This window comes from Cervus elaphus, chromosome 27 (genome assembly GCF_910594005.1).
Source record: "Cervus elaphus chromosome 27, mCerEla1.1, whole genome shotgun sequence".
Classification (NCBI taxonomy): Eukaryota; Metazoa; Chordata; class Mammalia; order Artiodactyla; family Cervidae; genus Cervus; species Cervus elaphus.
The window spans coordinates 38,458,002-38,470,548 of NC_057841.1; the positions used below are offsets into that span (position 1 = coordinate 38,458,002).

Consider the following 12,547-nt stretch of genomic DNA (forward strand, 5'->3'; position numbering starts at 1 on the left):
CTGGCAGGTCATGAAAGCTCTCTCTGGAGAAAGGTATCTAACCCAGGCCTCCAAATTATTCCTTCTAATATCTTCTCAAACATAACATCAAACGCTAACCAGAAACACAAAAGAGGTAAGACACCATGAGTGAGAAACAAGCACAAGAGTGAGTGAGAAAGAGCCATGAAGACTTAAGACACTGGAATTATCAGACACATAAATAAGGTAACAACGCTCACCCTGGTGAGACAGTTAAAAAACAAGTTTGAAAACAGCAGGGAGTAAGACACTAAAAAGTGACACAGCAGACTTAAAAAAAGACTTTCTAGAAATGAAATGTACAGTTACTGAAATTAAGAACTCATTTTCAGCAGATTATTCATAGATGAACAGAGAAGTAGTAAACTAGAAAACATTTCTAAAGAAATCATACAGAATGTGATGGAAAGAGACAGAGATGAAAAATGCAGAAAGTGTAAGAGACAGACAAGGTATAGAATGTTAACTAGAGTTCCATAAAGAGAAAGCAGCACACACAATATCTGAAGAAATAGCAGTTTACATTTTTACAAAGTGGATGAAGGACAACCAATACACAAACTCAAGATGCCCACAAATCTGAAGAATGATAAATTTTAAAAATCCATGCTTATGTATATTATCTATGGTGAAACAGGTCACCAGCCCAGATGGGATGCATGAGACAAGTGCTCGGGGCTGCTGCACTGGGAAGACCCAGAGGAATCGGGTGGAGAGAGAGGGGGGAGGGGGGATCGGGATGGGGAATACGTGTAAATCTATTGCTGATTCATGTCAATGTATGACAAAACCCACTGAAAAAATAAATAAATAAATTAAAAAAAAAAATCCATGCTTAGATACATTATATAAAACTGAAAAACCGAAAACCCCACAAACAAAAATTCAAAGAAAAAGAAAATTTCAAGAGCAGAGAAAAAAACAAAACAAAACTAGATTATCTTCAAAGGAGTTAGACTGACATCTGACTCCTCTCTAGAAGACAAAGGCAAAGTAATGATGAACTTCCACTAAATGAAATCCTATATCCAGTGCAAACCTACAAGCTCTATACTTCAACCATTCTATCTAATCTTCAACCATTCTTCAAGAGTAAAGAAATAAAGATTTTTCAGACAAAACAAAATTTGCACTAAAGTCTAAAGACTAATAGTCACAGATAGAGGATCAGAAATACAAGTTGTAAATACACTGGTAAATTGAAATTAATCCTGACCACATTTAAATAAGAAGAAAGAAAAAAAGCAGAGATACAGCAGGACAAAAAGAAAGTCACAGGTAATTTTGCCACTGCTAACACACACTATAGGTCTTACCACAAGCAGGCACTGTTGTAAGCTCTTCCATATTTTAACTCATTTAATCCTTACAACAACATGTGAAGTAGGTGGTAGATTAGCTGATATTAAGGAAGGGGTGACCGAGGCAGATAGACAGTTAAAATCTGTCATATCTGAACAGACTGTGGAGGGCTCTGTTCTCTGTGGAGAACACTGCCATGCTTCACTTTTGGACCTGAACAGTGGTTACCCAACTATTTGCTTCACAATTATTGTACTATATACTTAATTTATGCACTTTCATTCTACTGTTATATTTCACAATGATAAAAGAAATGAACAAAAGTAAATGTGACTAAACAGTAGTGACTGAGGAAGCAGAAAAACTGGCAAGTATTAAGAAATGAAATAAAAACATTCATGGCTACATATTTCAGTGTGATTCAACTGTACATTATTATTAATAAGCTTTGAACTTGAACAATCAATGGCTTTATTTGAGTGTTACCTGTATTATACACTAGAACAGGTACAACTATTTACAAGTAAAAGAAAATCAAGCGACAATTTCCTATGCTATCTTTCAACTTTTTAGAACCTTTTTTTTTAAAAAAAAAATCATCATGGTATATTCTAGTCCATGATAAACAGGTAAAAATTTTCCTGCAAAGCAATTCATGTACAAAAGCTCACCTGATTTCTCAGATAAAGGGAAAAGCCTGGCCAAAAAGAGCTGAATTCGTCCACAGAAGACTGTATTCTGGGATTTTGATAATCTTCGTAGGAGATCTAACAACAAATGGAAACAAAGGTTACACAGAAGAGATCATTCTATATTTATTACAATATACCCAAATGTCTTAACCAGTTCAAAAGTATTTTCCTAAAGCAGTAGTTCTCAAAATGGGGGTAGAAACTATTTTCTGTCACCAAAAAAGGACTAGAAAATTAAAAATAAAACGAGTTTAACATGAGCAAGATAAACTTTATTCAACTTTTTGGTTTTCATTAAGTTTATGCTTAGAACAGGAATAGATAAATTTAAAGCAAATGATCAGTTTTAATAAATCAGACTGCTATTTTAAAATGAAGATACAATCTACTTAAAAAAAAATTTATAACCTGTTTTTAATTCAACCACCTGGTTTCCTGGCCATATTTCCTTCTTAAAAACCAATCATTTACTGATGAGTTACTTACCATTGCACATACGTAGTAAATAATTTTTCCCAGCAGAATAGAATGTATTCTGAAATTAAGACAGAAATTATTATCATTGTTCTGAAGTTGGTGCACATTCTTCAATAGTAAGTCACAGGAAGTAAGATTTTACAGAACACTAATATGTGCTGAGAATCTACTATGTCGCTTTCACTTTTTCCAAGCAAATAACATTTTTAATGAAATATTTTCAAACATACAACAAATACAATTCTAAGTAACTTTTAAAACATGTAAAAGTGTGTGTTTTCAAGGTAACTGTTTCTACTCAAATTTTGTACTGTCATTTTTTTCTCCATGTGACTCTTACTTGGCTTTTCCAAGACAGCAGAACATATAATTCTCATAAAGACAAACTTTTTAGCAATCAGCAGTTAGAGATAAAAGCAAGAAACAAAACAAACTACCCTCAGAACTCTAGATCTATAGAAAGCTAAAGTTAGTGGAAAAAGAAACTAAGGCACTTACTGATTTCCAAGTAGCAACATTTCTTTCCACAAAAGTGAATATTGTGTCACACTGATCCAAAGGAAGACAGTCCAAAACATCTCCCAACAATACAAAAGGTGTAGATGCCGTACAAATACCTTCAAGTGGAGCACAAGCCAATTTAAAAGTTTAAAATACGGCTGAGTAAAAGAGCTCATGTAAAAAATTTTGAAGATAATCTTAAAGGTACACTTTGTCAATCCTAATAAGGCTGTGAAAGGCAAGAAACAGAAGCAACCTACAAGTCCCCAAGCAGGATATACTTAAGTTCATTTAAGTTTTGGTATGTGATGATATCATCACCCTTGATAACCCTTCTAGAGCATTTACTATATGTCAGGCACACTAAGGGCTACGCATACACTAACACGTGTAATCCTCATAACCCTATGAGGTAGGTAACATTATCTCCAGTTTACAGAATGGGAAAACTGAGACACAGAGAAGTTAAATAACTTGCCCAAGATCATAGAGCCAGTAAGCAGTAGAGCTGGGATACGAACCCAGGCAGTCTGGCTCCACTAAGCTATTCAAAAGAATATAATGCAGCCAATTAAAAATGATGGTTATGATGACTAAATAACTTGGAAAATGCTTATGATATAATGTCAAGTGAAAAAGGCAGGGTTCAAAACTGTATGGATATTATGGTTATAACAATAAAATCTATTAAAAAGACTAGAGAAACTAAAATCATATACCAAAATAAATGGTAGTTTTTTAAAGTAGAAGAACTGGGACTACTATTTTCCCCTTTCCTCATTTCCAAATGTTCTATAATAACGCTAAATTTAAATTGTCTTGGTCATTTGAAAAGATCTAGTTCAAAAAAGATAACAAAAAGGTTTGATACTAATTTCAGTTCTTACTATACTTTTAAAATAATACTGTTGTTTCAAAGGAAAAATTGGTAAAATAAAAAGTTATGTCTAAATTCCATCTTACTAAAGCAATAAACTAAAGACTTCAAGGTCATCTAAGCTAGTTAAAAATGCTTTTATCCCCCTGCTCATTCTTCTTTCTATTTTTAGGTAATAGATACCAAAACTTGTTAAGGGTTTAGGAAAAGTAGCCACTTCAGCATGGTATGTAAAAAAAGTATCTAGGGGCACTAATAGCCCCTAATACTGCATTCACACAGTGGTTCAGAAACTGGAAGTAGTATTTCCAGCCCTGTGCTGCACTGGAAAGATCATAGCTGGAATGTAGTATGAGGGATACTGCCTAGAACCAGTGAGGCATAAAGCAGCAAAGTTCAACTCAATGCAAAGGAAATCTGATCATCAGAATCAGCTAAAAGAAATCAAATGGTGAGCTTCATCAACAGGAGCAGAGGATGACCCCCTGCCCAGGATGTTACTGAGAGGAGACAGGACAGGTTAGAGACAAGACTGAACCAGATGACCTCCAAAGTCCTTTAACACTTAGATTTGTGATACTTTGTGTCCTGTACACCCAAGAGATTAGAGTGCATACTCCCTGCCCTTAGCTGAAGTATAATTTGGCAAAATAACACACTTTTAATAATTACAGAACTTAAGAAAATTACCTAGACTCCACTCTCAAAGATTCAATGAAACTGAGTGAAAGCCTGGCAGTCTCATTTAAAATGGAGATTCACTGGTGATTCTAATGAGCTGGGTGATAACATGATTCCCCAGCACTGTCACAACCTGTGTCCCAGCCTCTACGCTACCCTCTGAGCTTCATCTTAACCTTGGCCACAGACACCTCCTCCTGAGTTCCCCACACCTTGCTATGTTCAAGCCTGCATAGTTTTGTTAATAGGCTTCTTCCTCTCTATCACATGGTAAATTCCTACTCAGTCTTTCAAAGCACAGAGTACATACTGCATCTAAAAAACTTTTCTGGTACTTTTGTGTAGGCTACCACATCTCTGCTTCTGAAAGCAAACTGTACATAAATTATAGTACTTATCATATCCAAACTGTTTATTTTTGTTATGTAGACTATAAGCTTTTTAAAGGTAGGCATTTTTGAAGGTTCTCACCAGTGGAGAGTCTGACACAACAGAAGGTCAATAAATATCTGCCAAGTTGAGTTTAACAAAACATGTTTATGGACAATTTGAAAATCTGTCACATAACAAACAATACAATAATATTGCTCTCAAGAAGAAATTTTTCCCATCAAATTAAAATAAAGAGGTATTTAAACTTTTATTCATGGCTTAACTGAGTTCTTAAGTCCCTATCTTTCTCAAATAAAGTAAAAGTTTTAAACACAGACTTTGTATAACTTCAAGTATTTGCCAGCAAAGGTCCGTCTAGTCAAAGCTATGGATTTTCCAGTAGTCATGTATGGATGTGAGAGCTGGACCATAAAGAAAGCTGAGCACCGAAGAATTGATGCTTTTGAACTGTGGTGTTGGAAAAGACTCTTGAGAATCCCTTGGATTGCAAGGAGATCCAACCAGTCAATCCTAAAGGAAATCAGTCCTGAATATTCATTGGAAGGACTGATGCTGAAGCTGAAGCTCCAGTACTTTGACCACCTGATGCGAAGAACTGGAAAAACCAATATGAAGAGCCATTGGAAAAGGCCCTGATGTGGGGAAAGATTGAAGGCAGGAGGAGAAGGGGACGACAGAGGATGAGATGGTTGGATGGCATCACCGACTCAATGGACATGAATTTGGGCAAACTCCAGGAGTTAGCGATGGACAGGGAGGCCTGGCGTGCTGCAGTCCATGGGGTTGTAAAGAGTAGGACATTACTGAGTGACTGAACTGAACTGACTGAAGCATTAAAAACATTACCAGTTTACAAGAGTATCATATCAGGATAATCAATGAATGAAGTAGATGCTGCAAACTGACAGAAACTGGCAAGGAACACTCCATTGCAGTACACATTAGAATATGCTTAATAAATGAATGATGAATAAGCATTTCATATAAGTTTAACTCCTAAAGCCAAAATTTATGAACTACTTAAGTTCACAAAATTGCTTGTGGCTACACTGGAAGATCACTTTTACCTGATGTGTTTCAGTTTTTGTAGGAATAAGTATCAAAATAATAAATATGCAAATAGTGCTTTACAGATTAAAAGGAACTTTTCACATAAACTATATGAATAAGTCAAAGGAATATTTTAACCAAACTAATTAAAAAAGAGTACTGATGAACTATTTTTTCATTGCTTCTTTATGCAAATATTTAATGAGCTACTACTGTATATTAGTCACTGTGTACTCACTACATGCCTTTTTAAAAGTCTGCTGAAACTATCTCCTACTAACCCTGGCCCATCTTAACCATCCTCTACCTAGTTTTCCTGCCAGCAGTTTCTCGCCATCCTGTACCTTTCCCATAGGTACTCTTTAGCACAGCATACAAAGTCCTTTACAAATGATCCTAACTTACCTTCCTGCTTCTTTCCTCATGGTTCTCAGCATTCTGCTCCAGTTTTTTTTTCACAGCCCTTACACCCCAGCTCCTATGTTACAGTTTTCTTTCTAGCCCATCCTGGTCCCTTCAGCGTCTGAAGTTTAAAGAACCACTTCAACTACACTTCAGTCCCACTTCAATTACTCCCAGTAAGATATTTACATGTGTTTCCTTCATGAACCACTAGGTTCCTTATAGGCAGGGAATATGTTTTATTCACTACTGAATCTCCAAGTCCTAGCTCAGTACCAGGCACATAGCAGATGCTCAATAAATAGGCACTGGATGAACGAAGTTAAGTGGAGAACAAAGACATGTCAGTGTGTACTGTATACCAGTGACAAGAAACAACTGTGAGTTAATTTCAGTGGGACTTCTTGGCAAGGGGGGCAGGTAGGCAGAATTTGAAAAATGAACAAAATCAACTAGGTAGAGAGGTATGGGGAGAATACGTTTTCAATACAGCATGTCATGTCCAGGATTATTTTAAAACCAAACCAAACCATACTTACCTTCAGTTACTCCCCCAATAGCAAGAGAAATAATAGCTAAAACGTTTTCACATGATGAATGATTTATCTACCAACAAAGGAGAAAACAACTTAATTTAGGAACCAGAATTTAGACTACTTTGATAATAAGAAAAACATACCCTCTGACATTAAATTGATTATCACAAACATTGGATAAGATATTTCTCACAGAGGATAAAATTACTAAGAATATTTTAAAAATGAATGATAAGAGCCCTAACTGTAGAAGTATATTAAATAAATAAGCAGCAGGTGATTCACTTAAAATCCAAGAGTCTTGGGAAGATGGTTACATTGCATGATTAAGCCTGTAAGCTAATCATGTAAAGATGCGCTGAGGCCATTAAGTCACTCAAAGGCAGCAGACAAAAGGCTGGGCCAGGAGGATTAACTGCACTAGTGCATCAATATGTCTTGGGGAGGGTTTTATTAATAATAGAAGAGAGATGATGCTTAGGTTTGATAACATCATAAAAAACAGCATTTATTGAGTGTTTATTAAGTGCCGTTTTATGCAACCCTGAAAAAATGGTGTTTCCTCTTTTACAAATGAAACTGAGGCTCAAAAAAGCAAGGTTACCTTGCCCAACGCCTAACAACAGGTGACTAGGTCTGAAGAAGAGGAAAGAATGAATACAGAACTGTCCTAAAGAAAGGGACACTGTTTTATGGCCACTGGAAAAGAATCTAGCTTCTTGGGATCCAAGCTTTGCTAAAGGAAGAATAAGCTGTTGGAACTTTTCCTTTCATTTGGGTGCTCCACTAATGGTACACAAAGTCAGATTTTTCACGTTTAAATTTCTGTACTGAAGTTGGATAGGCTCTTGTTATCTATTACTAACTGAGAAGGAGGATGCTGATAAGGAAAATGAGGGCCTGGAATCCATGCTGAACATCCTTGGACTAGACTTCTCATTCACTCCAGAATGTGTTGCTGTTTATACAGCAAAGACAGGGCCCATCTTCAAGTTCTAGTTCTTGCTCAGGAAGACCTCGTGTCAACTTTCCTTATACATATTCAATGGCAGAGGGCTCTGCTAATTTATTAAACCAAACTCTTAAATTGCACCTATGCTATCAAAACCCTTATTCATTATGTAACTCCTATGCTGACTATGACCAAGTTAGGTTTCACAGACTAAGAAGTTCACTCCAGAAAAAAACAGTCATGGTTAAATATCTATTCTAAGAATAAAAGCAAACGAAAAAATAATATTTACTAATCTGCCAGCAAAATTTTAACAATAAATAAAGGAAAAACATACTTACAATTTCTTCTTCTAGAACACCTCTAAAAGCCTGGTCAAGGGTACATTTTTTTTCATTTTCACTATTAAAAACAAAAAACACCTGCATTTTTAAAACAGCTCAGGGTAAGTATAAAGATTTCAATGAGCCCATGTCATGGATATTAATGCCTTACCTGCCAGGTAACTGGCTAAAGGTATTCAACAAGGGCTTGATATTTTTGTTGTTCAGGGCCTCTCTCGTAGATTTCTGGAAGAAAAAAAAAAGCACATAAGTTGAAGGATTTTTTTGTTCATTGAAAAACACACCACTCATTAATTGTATGTCTAACTAAAAAATGTTTCTGAGAAAAATTACCTGTCAGTCATTTCAGCAGTAATTCTCATTCAAATGCTACTTACTCATCACTTGAAGCTTTTCGAGAGCTTCCAAGCTCAGTTTTCTCATTCCAGGTTTTCCCTCCTACTTTTCGTTTAAATATGCTATTCATTCTGCTTTAAAAGTGGCCCCTTATTTACAAGTTTTGTTTCACAGCTTCCTCTAAAGGTCATTAATAATGTTATCCCAGTCAATCTATCCAACCTTATTTCCCAGTAACCCCAAACACATACTGTCCACTAGGCTCTAGCCATTTTTCCATCATTTTCTATCAAGTTCACTCTAGTGTATCCATGCACATTGTTCTTCCCACATGCTCATGCAAATTCTATCCATTCAAGACCCAACAAAAGTCCCACCTCCTCTAGGTAGCTTGCACAGCACAGTCCCTGACATCAAGTAAACACTGATGTCTTAAAGTACTAAAGCTGCTGACTGTCACAAAGTAGTTGTAAGTGGAAAGGAAAAATACTGCCAAGTCATTCACTCTGTGAAAATTCACATACACTTGGAAAATCATCTTGTTACCTCACAGGAGTTACATTTATACTGGAAATGGTCCATTCCTGGCTCTGTGAGTAGGCTGTGTAATCTTGGTGCATGCAAGTTCAGTGGTGTCCGACTTTTCATGACCTCATGGACTGTACCCCGCCAGGCTCCTCTGTTCATGGGATTCTCCTGGCAAGAATACTGGAGCGGGTTGCCATTCCCTTCTCCAGGGGATCTTCCCCACCTGGGCAATGAACCCACGTCTCCTTTGCCTCCTGCACTGGCAGGTGGATTCTTTACCACTGCACCACCTGGGAAGTTCATAATCTAGAGCATACCCCTTTGTCTCTGTGATTCATTTTCCTCACCGGTTACATATATGGATTGTTGTAGATCCTTATTACCACCAGCAGCAGTGGCACTACCTGAGAACTTGTTAGAAATGCAGAATCTCAGGCCCCCTTCCTACTGAACCAGAATCTCATTTAACAAGATCTCCAGGTGATCCCAACCCATGCTCAATCTTAAGAAGCACCGGGCTATATGATCTCCTATTAAATGGTCACTTCCAGGACTGAGATGACCTTGGATACACCTAACAGTTTCTCCTCTCAGAATTTCAGAAAACTAGGGACGAATACAGTCAAACGACTTAGAACAAGGTTCTTCATTTGGTGATGGGCCACATAAAAAGAATACTGAGTCTGAAGTCAGAAAAAACAGTGAAGCAAATCATTTAACTTTTATGCTTTCAAACTGTGGTGCTGGAGAAGACTCCGGAGAGTCCCTTGGACTGCAAGGAGATCAAAGCAGTCAACCCTAACGGAAATCAACCCTAAATATTCTTTGGAAGGACTGATGCTGAAGCTCCAAACTTTGGCCACCTGATGCGAAGAGCCGACTCACTGGAAAAGACCCTGATGCTGGGTAAGACTGAAGGCAGAAGAAGGGTGTGACAGAGGATGAGATGGTTGGGTGGCATCACCGACTCAATGGACATGAGTTTGAGCAATCTCCGGGACATGGTGAAGGGCAGAGAAGACTGGCATGCTGCAGTCCATGAGGTCGCAAAGGGTCGGACACGACTTAGCGACTGAACAACAACAAAGGCGGGGGCTGGGGGCCGGGCTGTCTCAGTTTCTATCTCATCTACTGCGGATATTTAAACACCGTACTTCAGAGGGCTATTTTGAGTTAAATAAGCTAATATAAAAACGCTCTGTAAAGTGTTTCCCCAAATGCTTAAATTACTGTTCCCCAAGGCGGAAGAATAAAATGACAGCTGACAACCCTTCCCAAGCTGATCAGTTTGCCTCGCCCCACTTAGGACCGTCCTCAACGATCTCTAAGGAGTGAGATACAAAGGGTTAAAGGGTGATGAATAAGCGGCGAGAACCACCTGGCAGTTAGGAGGCGGGGAGGGAGCAGGTTCTCTGGACTAAAACCATTCCCGCCTTCCTCTAGAGCAGCCCCCCTGCCAGTTCTGGAAACACCCGCCTGACTAAGCGAGCACCGCAGAGGAGCAGGACCCAAAGGTAGTCTGCGGGTGAGCCCTCCACTCAGGGCGCAAGGTCCCGGGACCCGCCGGCGGAAAGGAGGAGACGGACCGCAGAGGACTCGTGGAAGAGGCAGGTAAGGCGCCTTTATCGCCTCCCCAGCCCACGACGGGGCCGGGAACCCGTCGCCGCGGCGCAACGCCTCTGTCCCCGCTTTACCCCAGTGCAAAATTCGAGTAATTTCAGGGAGAGGAAAGCAACAAATAGCGTTAGGCCGGGGCCGCGCCCACCCGCCCTCAACTCACCGTAAACCGCGTCCGCGCTTCGGGCAAACTGAAGAGCGGCGGCGTCGGAGACATCTTCTTGGCTGCGCGTGCCCGCCACTTCGTCGCGGCGCCCGGCGATGACGTCAGGCCGGGAGCAACGAGAGCGCCGGCTCCGTGCGCGGCTAGAGCGGCTTGTGGGCGCAGGGGCGGGTCCGGTGGCGGATGGGAGCTTCCCTGGTGACGGAGGTCGGACGGGGGTTGGGAGCCAGGGTGAGCCACTCAGCGCCCGATCCGGGTTCGTGGGTAACAACCCATGGGGTGACTGCAGACGCGCGGCCTCGCCCTGTACAGGCTGCGGGTTACAAGCCGGGACGCGCGGGCTCTTGGCGGGGGTTTTCCTGGTTTGGGAAGTCGGGTGAATGGCGGCTGGTTACGGCTCGATGGGCCGCGAGGGAAAGTAGTCGCCGTCTGAGAACCCAAGTCAGGCGGCTTCTCCGGGAGCTCCGGGCTGGGGAGGTGACGGCAGTGGCCGTCGGATCAAAGTCCTTCTTCCCGAAGGAGTGGTCCCAGCTCCGGATTCGCGCATCTGCCTTGCAGGTCACGGGCCCTGTAGCTCAGGTGCAGTTCCATCTTCTGAGAAATAAAAATAATGCTTGTATCCCTGGGCTGTTGAGGAGCGTGAATGAAGTCATGAATGCAAGCGTGGCTTGTGTAGCAATGTAATGTGTGGGGATTTGTTCCTTTTGCTGGCAAACAGAGGGCTCTACTGAATGAGGAAGATCGTGGAGGAACGCAGTACTCGGCGCTGATTGGATATCCGGTGGCGCCAAATTCGGGGTTAAGGCACCTGTTGTAAGACCTAGTCTTCTGTCCGGTTTCCTCCCTCGTCTCCGCTCCCTTGGCCAATGAGAAGCCAAGGGGCAGTCGTCTTTCCGTTGGAATTATGCGGTGGGGAAAGAAGCACTGACCTAAACACTTCCTACCAGCTCTTACCACCTGCACGTGTTCCTAAATGAAAGCCTGGCGCGCAGTACCTGGCTCCCTTCGTGGATATCCAGCTAGAGTAAGGACGCTAACAAAAATATAGCTTTGCGTAATCTTGTCCCTAAGTGGGAATTGTGAACAGTGATGGTTACCTGGAACGTTGCAGGTTTTTTTTTAGAATCAATAGAATCGTTTAGGTTTGATTGTACAATGTACGTTGCCAAATTGCCCAAATCAACTGGTATTAACTGATTTAATAGGTAGCTGATGTAATCGGATTGTTATCATACTATGGATGATTATTAACTATGTGGAGCACAGCTAAAGTAAATAAAATTTACACAAGAGAAATAATAAATATATGTGTGTGTGTGTGTATATATATATATATATTTTTTTTTTTTTTTACAAAAATCCAAACGGAAGAAGAGCTTGAGTTTGTTGATGCATCCATCAAAGTCTATAATTTAAATTAGCCAAAGACTTAGAATTGTGGGTTTTTTTTAATCACACATTTGCTGTGCACCTGTGCTCTCTATAGGCAATGGACAGTATTTCTTGAATGAATAGTAACTATACATTTGAATGACCAAAATAATATAGATTAATTGCTGTTTTGAGGAACTGGCAATAAGATAAGGAAATAGGCAATGCAATTTTAAAAGATACTCATCAAAAATCACTACCAGAGAAATGTTTTAGCGTTTAGATCATAAAAATGCCTTGTAAT

At 39.8% G+C, this 12,547-nt stretch overlaps 1 protein-coding gene and 1 long non-coding RNA gene across 5 annotated transcripts in view; one reads left to right on the top strand and one right to left on the bottom strand.

Moving 5' to 3' along the window:
• THOC1 (THO complex 1) overlaps positions 1-11,493 on the bottom strand; it is a 38,783-nt gene extending 27,290 nt beyond the window's left edge. Inside the window, exons 1-7 of one of the 2 annotated variants that reach the window (XM_043888931.1) lie at positions 10,873-11,493; positions 8,380-8,453; positions 8,226-8,286; positions 6,936-7,002; positions 2,991-3,109; positions 2,502-2,550; positions 1,995-2,090 (exon numbers count right to left, since the gene is read on the bottom strand). In XM_043888931.1, the coding sequence (XP_043744866.1) occupies positions 1,995-2,090; positions 2,502-2,550; positions 2,991-3,109; positions 6,936-7,002; positions 8,226-8,286; positions 8,380-8,453; positions 10,873-10,926 (520 nt within the window). In that variant the 5' untranslated portion in view covers positions 10,927-11,493. The remainder of the gene's footprint in view (positions 1-1,994; positions 2,091-2,501; positions 2,551-2,990; positions 3,110-6,935; positions 7,003-8,225; positions 8,287-8,379; positions 8,454-10,872) is intronic. The other variant, XM_043888930.1, reaches the window with a different exon arrangement.
• LOC122684702 overlaps positions 10,538-12,547 on the top strand; it is a 34,458-nt gene continuing 32,448 nt past the window's right edge. For all 3 annotated transcript variants that reach the window (XR_006338129.1, XR_006338127.1, XR_006338128.1), the window contains exon 1: positions 10,538-10,703. This is a non-coding gene — a long non-coding RNA (uncharacterized LOC122684702). The remainder of the gene's footprint in view (positions 10,704-12,547) is intronic.